Here is a 13,029-nt window from a genome sequence, read left to right as displayed (position 1 = left end):
GTTCATGCTCTGTCTCTCTCTGTCCCAAAAATAAATAAAAAACGTTGAAAAAAAAAATTTAAGACTATGAGAAATCCTAAGTAAACTTCTACCTTAGAATCTCCCCAATTCATTTCACCAGAGCACTTTTTTTCCCAAGCAAGATTTACTAATATAGATGTATTTATTAACGTAGTCAATAACAGCATAACAAGCATTTTTTAAGTAACGGATGGGAAATTCTGGTTCTGACTTTTTTTGGCTTCTCATTCTTAGACTAGAAAATAGCACTTACCAAGCAAAGTCATTGTATGTCACATGATTGAATAGTTTAATTCTATAAAGAAGTTTTTTAAAATTTTTATTTCCTACTACTTTTAGTGATAAAGCACTATTACCATCCAGTAGTGTCATCCATTTTTACAAGAGACAAGAATTGTCTGACAACATTTGCTTCTTTGGTCACTGAGCTTTGACAGTTAGAAGCTAATGGCAGCTAATTAAAATGAAACTGGTATTGTTATTTTATATACAGGCTTTGGAGTAAATATATTCAAATACTTTAGTCATAGAAAATGGTTGTGTGTTGGCAGTCATCCCAAACGCTTTACTTGGTCATTGTATAATCTGCTCAACCTCAGAGCCATTAGGAATAAAATAAACTAAAAGAATAGAGTACTCTGCTTCAAATATTGTATTTAGTAAAACCAGCTTTATGGTAATTTTTTAAATCTAAAAAAAATATCTAACACTGAAAACATTAACACATGGAAGAATGAAGTAGAGTACCATTTTATATTGGTCAGCTGGGCTGACCCCGGGGATCACAGAACAGGCTTTTTAGAAAACTGCGTTAAAATATGAGGCCAGGACAGGTCTCCCTCTCCCTCAATGCCCAGGTCTGGCCACCAGCAGGCCACTGAGTTCAGATAAGAGCTCTGAAGTGTCTAAGCACGAGCATTCTGCTCAGGAGGGAATCAAGTGCCAAGATGGTCACCAGGTTGCCGGGAGACCCAGGTTCTACTTACCCAGACAGTCACTTGTTAAGTTCATGACCCTTAACACACCATTATCCCATTTGTGAGAAAAGGCGAACTAATCACTGTTGTAAAATCTAACAAATCCAATTAACAGCTCCTCCTTTGCCAGATTGTGAGTAGAGGAAGAAAGGAAGTTGACAAACGGATTTTCTCTGAGATGGGGAGAAGAGCTAAAAGTTTTCCCCTTATAGTGTCAGTATCCTTTTCTTTTTTTGCTCTTAATTTTTAAATAACTTATAGAAGTATAGTGTACATAGTGAAAAGGGCACAAATCATAAGTATACGGATCAGTGAATTTTTACCACGTGAGCACACTTATGAAACCTCTGACTCCATCAAGAAATAAGAGTATTACCAGCATCCTAGAAGCCTCCAGGCACACCTCCAGTCTCTGCCACCTCCGTGGGTGACAACTATCCTGACTTTTTTAAAAATTTAATTTATTTTACTTATTTTTAATTTTAATTTACATCCAGGTTAGTTAGCATATAGTGCAACGATGATTTCAGGAGTAGATTCATTAATGTCCCTTACCATTTAGCCCATTCCCCCTTCACCATCCTTCCAGTAACCCTCTGTTTGTTCTCCATATTTAAGAGTCTCTTATGTTTTTGTTCTTCTCCCTGTTTTTATATTATTTTTGCTTAACTATCCTGACTTCTAACATCATAGGCTACTTTTGCCTATTTTGTACTTTATAGGTATGGACTCATACTGTTGATGAGTTCTACTGTTGATGATCAGTTGAGTTGTTCCCACTATTTGGTTATTACCATTATTGCTGCCATGAATATTCTAGTATATGTTCCTTGGTGCACATATGCGTGCATTAAGGTGTACACCTGAGAGTAAATTGCTAATTGTTCTAGGATGTGCATGGTTTTCCAAGTGGCTGCACTAATTTACATTCCCACCACCTTTGTACGAAAAGTTCATTTGCTCCACTTACTTTGCATTTAGAATTGTCAGGATTTTCATTTTAGGCGTTATGATGGGTGTATATTTCATAATGGTTTTCATTGTGTTTCTCTGATGACTAATGTGGTTGAGCCTCTTTTCATACTTTACTGGTCCTTTGGGTCTCCTCTTTTGTAAAGAACCTGTCACATTTTGCCTATTAGGTCAGATAGTTGTCTGTCTTTACCAAGAGTTCTTTACATGTTCTGGATACAAGTCCTTTGCCAGATATGCGTATTGCACAGATACTCTCCCACTCTGTGACTTACATTTTCACTCTCAATGGTGTCTTTTGATAAAGAGAAGTTTTTTTTTAATGTGGTTTAGTTTATGAGTTTTTTGCCATTATGATGGGTACTTTAAAAGCAAATCTTTGTTTCTCCCATATAATCTTTTAAAATGGCATTTGTATAGTGGGATTTTACCTATAATAGCACTAAGGCTTTATTTTTTTAGCTATGCTTTCATGGCAGATTAGAGCAGCAGTAGGGCTTTGCAAATGAAGCTGTCAAGAGGAGTGGATCTTTTTTCTGTTGTGAAAAGATATTCTGTTTTATTTTAACAAAGGAAAATTAGTTATCAGTTTCTTCTTCTGATTAAATGTACTTAACTCCCTTTTAATTTCCATAAACTTTAAACAACTTACAAAAAAGATTTTTCTATATATAAAGGTAAATATTCTTATAGTTTTATACAGAACCATTCAGCTTTAGAAATAATTAACAGTATCAATACCAGAAAAAAATATACCTATGTTGTTATAAATGCGGTTGATCATACTTGTGTCTAATAATTTTATCATTTTTAGAACTTTTTGAAAATGAGCATGTACGTATTGGGCAAAAAGGTAAGCTTTTGATTCTACTAATAATGATTTCTGAAAATGAAACAGTCTTAAGTAAATGTCTGCATCATGTACCTCCAACTGAAATTCAATCTCTGGAAAGCTAAAAATCTAAAAAAGAGTACTATTTAACTATGTAGGTAATATAATGGGAATCTTTATAAAGAGGAGGAATGCATCATTTTGGCTTCATCAATAAATGTTAGATAAAGAAGAACACAGATGGTTCACTAAAAAGGAAATAATAAATGCAGACACACATTCTTCGAAAATGTGAGCTTAATCCATTCAGCAGAATTTCATTTTAAAATCAAAGAGGAAGGCTGTCTCTTTCATGCGCCCACACACTTCTCATTAGCGTTAATTGGAATATGCCCCTGCATTAGGAGAAGCTGTACTTCTCAATGACTGTTCACAATGGTAAGACTTAATACCCAAAGCGGCCCTTAGTGTTCTGGGGAATAATTTTTTCCCTATCTTTTGAAGATTCTTCTCCTTGTTTTTATAAATCTTATTTTGTCTTTGAAATGTGAAATGCAGATAAGTCTTTGTGTCAGAATGTACCTTCTAGGGCGATTGTCATGTTCTAAACTCCATACTTCAATTTTTCAAAATAATATTTATTCAAGACATCATCATTTTTTACTCGTATGTTTGACGTTTTCATTAAACAGAGTTGCAAATTAAGGAATATGTCTCATTTCTTTTTTTTTTTAAGTTTATTTATTTTTGAGACAGAGAGAGACAGAGCATGAACGGGAGAGGGTCAGAGAGAGAGGGAGACACAGAATCTGAAACAGGCTCCAGGCTCTGAGCTGTCAGCACAGAGCCCGACACAGGGCTCGAACTCACAGACAGCGAGATCATGACCTGAGCCGAAGTTGGACGCTTAACCAACTGAGCCACCCAGGCGCCCCATGTCTCATCTCTTTTATATGATCCCTTTGTTTCTTTTGGATATGTCATTTTCATTTAGTACAAGTTTTTTCCCTTTTCTTTTAAGAAGAAAATAGAAGAAAATAATATATTAGACAAATATCGGCAGTTGTCTGATATGTCTTTTTTTGCTTTTATTTTTATTTTGTGTGTTTTGGGAGAGCCTTTATTTTCAGACTTAATAGCTAGTATTTTAATTAAAGAAAATAAAAATGAAAATGAAAGCAAAAGCATAATATCTTAATTTTGTGAACTTGGCTGATTATAAAGAGCTTTTGGCCTTCTTAAAAGATTATTAGTTCTTTTCTGTTTTTAGTTCTTTTTTAAAAAAATCTCTCTCTTCTGTTGATTTTGGGAAATAGCTAAGAAGTCATCGAATTCTTTATAATTCTTAGCCATAATACTTCAAATACCATAGTACTTCAAAATACTAGAACATTCCTGACTTAGAGAATATGCCTAAGAAATTTATGTGTCTATATCACTAGTTTCAGATCCGTGGAACAAAGTGATTTCAAAGTACCCACATTAAAAATTTTTACCAAATTGGGTGGGAGGTAGAGGAATTTCAGACTCAACATGTATAGGGCTGTAAACAGGGCCACATCAAAATTCAGAGAGTACAAGAAGGCTGTCAAGACATGATGTAATTATGTTAGATATAGAGATGAAATATTAGCTTCCCCAAAGATTTTTAGTTAAAATATTTCAGTGTTGTCTTACATTATGAAATTTGTAATGAGATTTTACTCTACTTTTGACAGTTCTAGCAGAACAAGATAGTGCCGCTGCTCAACAGTATATCAGACAAGGAAGCCCCACAGCACTGAGAGCGGAATTATGGGCTCTCATTTTGAATATTTCCAGTCAACCTGAGGTAAGAGTCAAAGAAGATAGGCTAAATTTGAGCTCATTGACATTTATTCTTCAATGACCAGTGATTCACATTGTTGTTTTTTTTTTTTTTTATTTTTTAAATGTTTATTTATTTTTGAGAGAGAGAGAGGCAGAGTGTGAGCAGGGGAGGGGCAGAGAGAGAGGGGGACACGGAATCCGAAGCAGGCTCCAGGCTCTGAGCAGTCAGCACAGAGCCTGATGCGGGGCTCCAACCCACGTACTGTGAGATCATGACCTGAGGCAAAGCTGGACCCTAACTGACTGAGCCACCAGGTGCCCCAGTAACCAATTATTCAAAATAGAAATACTTTTTTTTTTAAATTTTGGTTTCTTAGCCTTATATATTTACCCCCTTTTTCATTTACAAAAATCACTGTAGTTTTGAGTTCTAAGACAAGATTAACATAGAATATAATCACTGTGTGCTTAACATAGAAGTTTTTGTTACGATAATTAGTTGGATATTTTACACTTATAGGTAAAAGAACCGTAAATAAAATTTTAAGAAATGGAGTCTGCCAGTGGAGATCAGTGAAGACATGTGAAAGAACTGGGATATTAGAATAAGGAGAGATAAAGGACCACTCAGTATATGTAAATGAGCGCTTTCTCCCTACAGTTGCTTTTGAAACATGCACTATTTTTAGGGTTCTAAAAACTGACAGATTATGTGGCAATATTAGTTTTCTTAGTACAGGAACATTTTATTTTAGGAAATAAAATGAATATGAAGAGAAATCACCAACAGGCAAGTAACAGATTCAATAAAGAACAATTATATAAAACATTGATTCTTTTTGAAAAAAAATTGTTGTTTTACTTAAAGCCCATTGATCATATAACCCATCCATTTAAAGATTTTCAATAAGTAGCGAACTAATAGCTCCCTGGCCTAGTGGTTAAAAGCATGGGTTTTGCAGGGGACGCCTGAGTCAGTTAAGGCATCTGACTCTTGATTTTGGCTTCAGGTTATGATCTCATGTTTCATGAGATCAAGCCCCACATTGGGCCCCACGCTGATGGTGTGCGGCCTGCTTGGGATTCTCTCTCTCCCTCTCTCTGCTCCTTCCCCACGTGCACAAGCACTTTTCTCTCTCTCTCAAAATAAATAAACTTAAAAAAAAAAAAAAAAAAAACTTGGGTTTTGGAATTATATGGACCTAGTTTCCACTCTAAGCTTACTTAAAATGTGCCATTGAGTGAGTTAAATTTCTTGAAACCTCAATTTACCCATGCTGAAATATAGGTAATAATATTTATATCATAAGGTGGTTATGAGAATCAAATGAAAGGATATCTATGTCTTCTAACACAGTGCCTGACATGAATGGTCAACATTAATGATAGTAACAAAATAATACTTACATGTTGCATAGTTTTATGTTATAAATTAATTGTAATTTAGAGTAATGGTTTTTAAGAAAATCAACTATTCATATTATTATAAGAAGTACACCTCTGACTTTTGCAAATTATGTTACATGTGTGCTTTTCTGTGTATGTGTGTGTTTTGAATTTCCCTCTGTGAACATCACTGTCAAAAATTACTTGCTTCCTTTCTGAAAGAATAAACCTTGTGATTGAGTTCCAAGAAGTTTTAGACCAAATGATATTGGTATCTTTTGTGGTGACACTAGAAGTAAGTTTACAGAACAGAAGTGAGTGTACATTGGGCATTTTGGGGGAGAGTATCAACTCTTGGAGAAGAGATGGTAACTCTTGTCGATCTAACTGTGTAGGTGACCTACCAAGTTCACTCATCAGGAGCTAGATTAACAAAACTTGTCTCTCCAGAGGAACTAATTGCTACTATTTTAGAAACAAATTTAGAATTTTTCCAGAAGTATCATCCTAGAGGGGCACCTGGGTGGCTCAGTTGGTAGAACATCTGACTCTTGATCTCAAGGTCTGAGTTCAAGTTCCATGTTGGGCATGGAGACTACTTAAAAAAAAAAAAAAAAAGTGTCATCCTAGAATAAGAATAGTAATCCCAATTAAATTCCAATAAAAAATGGTTGTTTATTATAATGTTCAAAGGCAGTTTTCACACTTGAATTTTGGAGCTAATAGTCATCTTAATTTTTTTTGTTTATTTATTTTGAGAGAAAGAACGAGCATGAGCAGGGGAGGGTCAGAGAGACAGGGAGAGAGAGGATCACAAGCAGGCTCTGCACTGTTAGCACAGAGCCCAACTCAGGGCTTGAATTCACAAATCATGAGGTCATGACCTGAGCTGAAATCAGAAGTCGGACGCTTAACCAACTGAGCCACCCAGGTGTCCCGTCATCTTAATCTTTAAATGCACAATGGCAAGTCTGGAAATAGAAATTAATATTTGCAGAAAAGCAACCTTGATTTCATTGAATAAAACACTTTCCATCACTTTCACTTATTTTCAGGTGTAAAAGTATGACCTCAACAAACTAAAGCAGTTCCAAAATAATTGTTGTAGGTGGTAGGTACATTGGGTGGGTGGGGTGGGAGGGAAGAATAGTCGTTTCTTATCAAGAATACTTTATCAGAACTTTTTTTCAATCACTTAAAATACGCGACATGTAGAAATGCATCATAATTGAGGAGTTACAGAGATAAGTGGAATATTTCACATTTCACACCCATGAAGATATTTTTAAAAATCTTATCTCAATAGATAAACTGGATTTAATGATTTAAGTTCCTAGTAATTAATTTATTTCACTAGAACATTATTTACTTCGATGTTTTTTCTCTTATTAAGGAAATACGTCATACATTTAAAAAGATTGCTTTTGTATATTTTCTTATATGCAAATCTCTAGGTGCCCATCAGGATATCCATATTTAGTAAACATTCATCCTATTTTAAATTTTTTTGCTTAATTTAGTTTGCTAAAGAATTCTGAAAATTCTTCTCTACTTTGTTTTAGGTACTTGCTTACTAATAAATAGCCAGGACTAGTATTAATTAAAATTTTCTTTAGTGAGTTCATAAGTTTCTCCACAACCTTCCCCAGGTCGATAACAATGCCTGATCTTCCTAGATTTTCCTGGTCAGCTCATTCAGTCTTCATAGTGCCCGTTTCTGACTTTCATTCTCAACACTTCTTTTCAGAGTCTTAGCAAAACGCCTCATCTTCTCCTTCCTGGAGAAAACAGAAATCATCATAAGAGACTCGCTCAGATTCCTTCCACCAAATCTGTAAACTTATTTGCATCAGCACCTGTTCTTGCCTCCTGTACTTTTATAGCGAAACCTTCTGAAAGAAAAGTCTGTGTTGGAGGCATCACTTCCATTAATTACTCAGTCTACCATGGTCTGGCATACACCCCACTACATGACTACAACTGCGATGGCTAAAGTCACCAAAGAACAGTGGATACATTTTAGCCTTTACGTCTACTGTGTTTGATACTCTTGCTTACTCTGCCCTTGAAGTATTCTTGCTCTTTAATTTAGTTTGCCCTGTTTTCTTAGTTCTTCATTCCCTTTCTTTCTTTCTTTCTTTCTTTCTTTCTTTCTTTCTTTCTTTTTCTTTCTTTTTTTTTTTTTTTCATGTCCATTTTGAGTTCCTTTGCTGGACCTTAAGGGCTTGTATTTGTAAGAATTCCATTTTGATCTTCTTTTCATTCTGTACTACATGTTGCCTGGCCTGTCTTACTTACAGGTCACTTATTCCCTAATGGCTTTGACTCTGGGTTCAGCCAAACTCTCTCTTACACCTAAAACTTTAATTTCCAGTTGCCTACAGGCCTTTATTATTTCAAGCCACTAAGTTTGTGATAATTTGTTACACAGCAATAGCAAACTAGTACATGAACTGAAAAGCTGTCAAACTCACAGTGGTTGATAAAAGTTTTCCAAGGTTCTAGTTTTCACGTGACAGCTCAATTTATATCAACAACTGCTGCTAGCTGAGAAGCTCTCTTCATTTCTTTGGAGAACATGTGTACCAAAATCCCAAGTTTGAGTAACCATAGTTTTTCAGACATTTTTTTTTCTTTTTAAAATTTTTTTTTTCAACGTTTATTTATTTTTGGGACAGAGAGAGACAGAGCATGAACGGGGGAGGGGCAGAGAGAGAGGGAGACACAGAATTGGAAACAGGCTCCAGGCTCTGAGCCATCAGCCCAGAGCCTGACATGGGGCTCGAACTCACGGACCGCGAGATCGTGACCTGGCTGAAGTCGGACGCTTAACCGACTGCGCCACCCAGGCGCCCCTCTTTTTTCTTTAGTTAAAGAGTGTAAGTCTGCATAAAGTACCAAACAAATATATATACTAAAGTTTAAATATCCTCTGATGCTAAAAATTTGGGCTACTTTGTTTTTCAGAGATGGCTTTTTATAATTATAATTTATTACTCTTAAACATCTATATTACTGGAGCTTAAAAATATCCTGTTATATTATTAGTAATCATTGCATTTTCTAATTGCTTATATATTTTATAGACTATAATTAAAATATTAATATAAAAATCATCGTTTATCACTATAACATAGTTATAATTTCAACTTTATTATCCGTGTTTTTCTTTCATTTTATATGGATAAATTACACTAAAAATTACTGAAACCAAACATCCTAGATTGGAATTAAGAGGACTAGATGAGTCACTAGCCAGTTCTGTAAGTTTGGCTAAGACAGTTAACTTGGCCAGATCTCATTTCCTTAATGTTCAAATAAGGCAAATAGACTAGGTATTTCCAAGGTACCTTCTAAGTCTCAAATTCTCTGATATGTTTTTATTTTTCTCTTAATTAAAAGTAGATTTTTGTCAGTAGCACTGTTACATGCCTAAAGTTATAGATGTTAAGTTATTCACAGCACTTTGAAGATATACTTCTTTATGGAAGCATACTGCACTAAGATTAAAAATTTAATGACTTTCTTTTATTGAAATATTTATTAGTTTCCTAGCATTGGTTATGAAGGGTATTTATCATTAATTTATAATAAAAAACATTACAAATATGATTACAAATTACTACTTAGAATAGCAATTAACATGAAATTCCCTATGGGAATTTGTAAATTATAGGCAATAATGTAAATATGAATACATGTAGGTATGTAGTGGTATTTCATTGTTGTTTTCATTTACATTTCCCTCATGACATATGATGTGGAACATCTTTTCATATGCTTGTTTCCTGTTTGTAAGTCTTCTTTGTTGAGGTGTCTGTTGAGCTCTATAGCCCATTTTTTAATTGCGTTGTTTGTTTTCTTGTTGAGTTTTAAGAGTTCTTTGTATATTTTGGATAAAAGTCCTTTATCAGATATATCTTTTGCAAATATTTTTTTCCTGGCCAGTGGCTTGTTTTCTCATTTTCTTGACATTGTCTTTTGCAGAGCACAAGTGTTTAATTTTAATGCAGCCAGCCCATCCATTATTTCTTTTTATGGATCATGTCTTTGATTATATCTAAAAAGGCATCACCATATCTAAGGTCATCTTGGTTTTCTCCTGTATTATCCCCTATGAGTTTTGTAGTTTTGCACTTTACATTTAAGTCTGTGATTTATTTTGAGTTGATTTTTGTGAAGGGTGTAAGGTCTGTATCTAGATGATGGTGATGATGATGATGGTGATGATGATGATTGCATGTGGATGTCCACTTGTTTTATCCTCCTTTTTGTAAAGATTGGTTTTTGGTTTTTGCTCCTTATATTTCCTTTACTTCTTTATCAAAGATCAGTTGACTATATTTATGTTGGTCTGTTTCTGGAATCTGTTTTGTTCCACTGATTTGTCTATTCTTTTGCCAATACCACCTTGCCTTAATTACTGTAGTTTTATAGTACGTCTTGAGGTTGAGCAATATCAGTCCTCCAACATCGCTTTTCTCCTTCAGTATTGTGTTGGCTATTCCGGGTCTTTTATTTCTTGATATAAGCTTTAAAGTTTCCTCTTTCTTCTTCAGTATTGTGTTGGCTACTTTGGGTCTTTTACCTCATGATAAAAAACTTTAGATAATCAGTTTGTCAGTATCCACAAAATATCTTCCTGGGATTTTGATTGGGATTGCTTTGAATCTATAGATCAAGTTACAAAGAATACATATCTTGTACAAGATATGTATTGACATATTGATTGACAATATTGGTTGTATTGACATATGATTGACAATATTGATTCTTCCTATCTATGAACATGAAATATCTCTCCACTTACTCAACTTTTCTTTGATTTCATTCATCAGAATTTTGTGGCTTTGCTCATGTAGATCTTACACATATTTTGTTAGATTTATATCTAAGTTGAAATTATTCTCTGGGGGGCTGGTGTAAATGGTATTGTGTTTTTAATTTCAAATTCCCCTTGTTCATTGCTTGTATATAGGAACATGATTGGCTTTTGAATATTAACCTTTTTATCTTGCAATCTTGCTATAATTGCTTATTATTTCCAGGAGGTTTTCTTTGTCAAATCTTTTGGGTTTTCTACATAGACAGTCATGTCATTTGCAAACAAAGACAGTTTTACTTCTTCATTGTGAATCTGTGTACCATTTATTTCCTTTTTCCTGTCTTATAGTAGCTAGAACTTCCACTATGATGTTGAAAAGGAGTGGTGAGAGGGGACATCCTTACCTTGTACCTAATTTTAGGGGGAAAGCTTTGAGTTTCTCAGCATAAGCATTATGATAGCTGTAAGTATTTTTGTAGCTATTCTTTATAAAGTTGAGGAAGTTCCCCTCTATTTCTAATTTATGAGAGTTTTTATTATAAATGAGTATTGTATTTTGTCAAATGCTTTTACTTTTTCTATTGATGTAATCATGTTTGTTTTTTTTTCTTGTTAACCCATGATGTGATAGATTACATTAATTGATTTTTAAATGTTGAACCAGCTTTATAAACCTGTGGTAAATCCCATGTGGTCCTGGTGTACAGTTCTTTTTATACATTGTTGGATTCAATTTTGCTACTCTTTTGTTGAGGATTTTTTTTTCTATGTCCATGAGTGATATTGGTCTCTTTTCTATTCTTGTGATAGAATAGATAGTGTTATTTGTGTGTGATAGAATAGTGTGATAGAATAAATAGATAGTGTTATTTGTGGTGGCAAGCAACTTCAGTATTCATCTACAGGAGAAAGATTAAATAAATTATGGTCGGTCTATGGCACAGCTTTAAAAATATTACAGTGTATTTAGCTATTAAGAAGAAAGACAGATGTATACTTGCTGACATAGAGGGATGACCATGATATGTCTAAGTTAGAGAAGCTGAATGAGTATAGTATGATTCCCGTTTATGTTAAAAAATGACAACCAAAACCCTTACATATAATTATATATTTGTACAAATGTGGAGAAAGCTATGGAAGAATACAAATTACAAATAATGTTATAAATACAACACAAATAACATTCTTTTCTTTGGGAAAGCAGAATGGAAAAAGAAAGGATTATTAAACTTTTTCTTTATCCAGCTGTAGATTGTTTCACTTTTTTTTAACAGTCATATATCAGTTTGTGATTTTTTATTTATTTTTTTTTTTAAAAGAGGCATAACTCTGAATTTCTTAGCTTTTCCACCCCCGTTGCTAGGAAATATTAGAGTATAATGCTAGGCTCTTTGCCAGTTGTCAAGGGTTGGTATTTGAATTAGGTACTATTCCTATCTTTAAGAATGTTCTTTTATTTTAGTGAGAGAAATGGATTCAATAGGTACAATGGAAGTTAAAATAATAAAATAATTTTGCCTTAGTTAAGAAATCAAAACATCATAAATAAGAGCAAAGTAAGACTTTTTTTAAAATTAAAATTAAAACGACTAAAAGTAGCTAGTAAATCTCCAGATTATCTTTAGGCAAAGAGCACTTTCACACAAATCAGAGCACTCTGTATTAAGCATCTTTCAAGATTAAGAAATTAATTTCAGGGGCGCCTGGGTGGCTCAGTCAGTTGAGTGTCTGACTCTTGATTTTGGGTCAGGCCATGATCCCAAGGTTGTGGGACAGACCCCTGTGTCTTGTTCTCTGCTGAGGGTGGAGTCTACTTGAGATTCTCTCTCTCTCCCTTTTCCTCTGCCCCACTCCCCAGCTCTCTCACTCTCTCTCAAAAAAAAAATCATATTTCATATTTCAGGAAACATATGTGCACACACACCTATTGTGTGCAAGGCAGGTGCACGCAATAGATACTCTTTGTCCCGAGCAACCCTGTCCCACAGCTCTTACCCGTCTGAGGGAATATCTTCAGAAAGATTCATACAGATTGGCATGTACTAGTGGAGCCAAGCAGTGTTTGGATATGGGCAGAAACTAAGACTAAAGTGCCTAAGAGATGACTGGAGGGATTTGGAGGAACGTAAGGGTCAGCTAAAACAATGAGTTGCTATTTCCATCTGTCTTTAAGACAACTACTGCCACTTGATCCTTACCTTCAT

General features: G+C 34.4%; 1 protein-coding gene across 3 annotated transcripts in view; it reads left to right on the top strand.

Annotated features, from left to right (window-relative positions):
• TBC1D19 (TBC1 domain family member 19) overlaps positions 1–13,029 on the top strand; it is a 145,250-nt gene that overhangs the window by 64,295 nt on the left and 67,926 nt on the right. For all 3 annotated transcript variants that reach the window (XM_040486269.1, XM_040486288.1, XM_040486280.1), the window contains 2 exons: positions 2,785–2,823; positions 4,521–4,633. In XM_040486269.1, the coding sequence (XP_040342203.1) occupies positions 2,785–2,823; positions 4,521–4,633 (152 nt within the window). The remainder of the gene's footprint in view (positions 1–2,784; positions 2,824–4,520; positions 4,634–13,029) is intronic.

Source organism: Herpailurus yagouaroundi, unplaced genomic scaffold, assembly GCF_014898765.1.
Source record: "Herpailurus yagouaroundi ecotype Mexico unplaced genomic scaffold, PumYag 28, whole genome shotgun sequence".
Lineage (NCBI taxonomy): Eukaryota > Metazoa > Chordata > Mammalia > Carnivora > Felidae > Herpailurus > Herpailurus yagouaroundi.
Note: the sequence above shows the minus strand (reverse complement) of the source record. Positions and strands in the feature narration are given on the sequence as shown.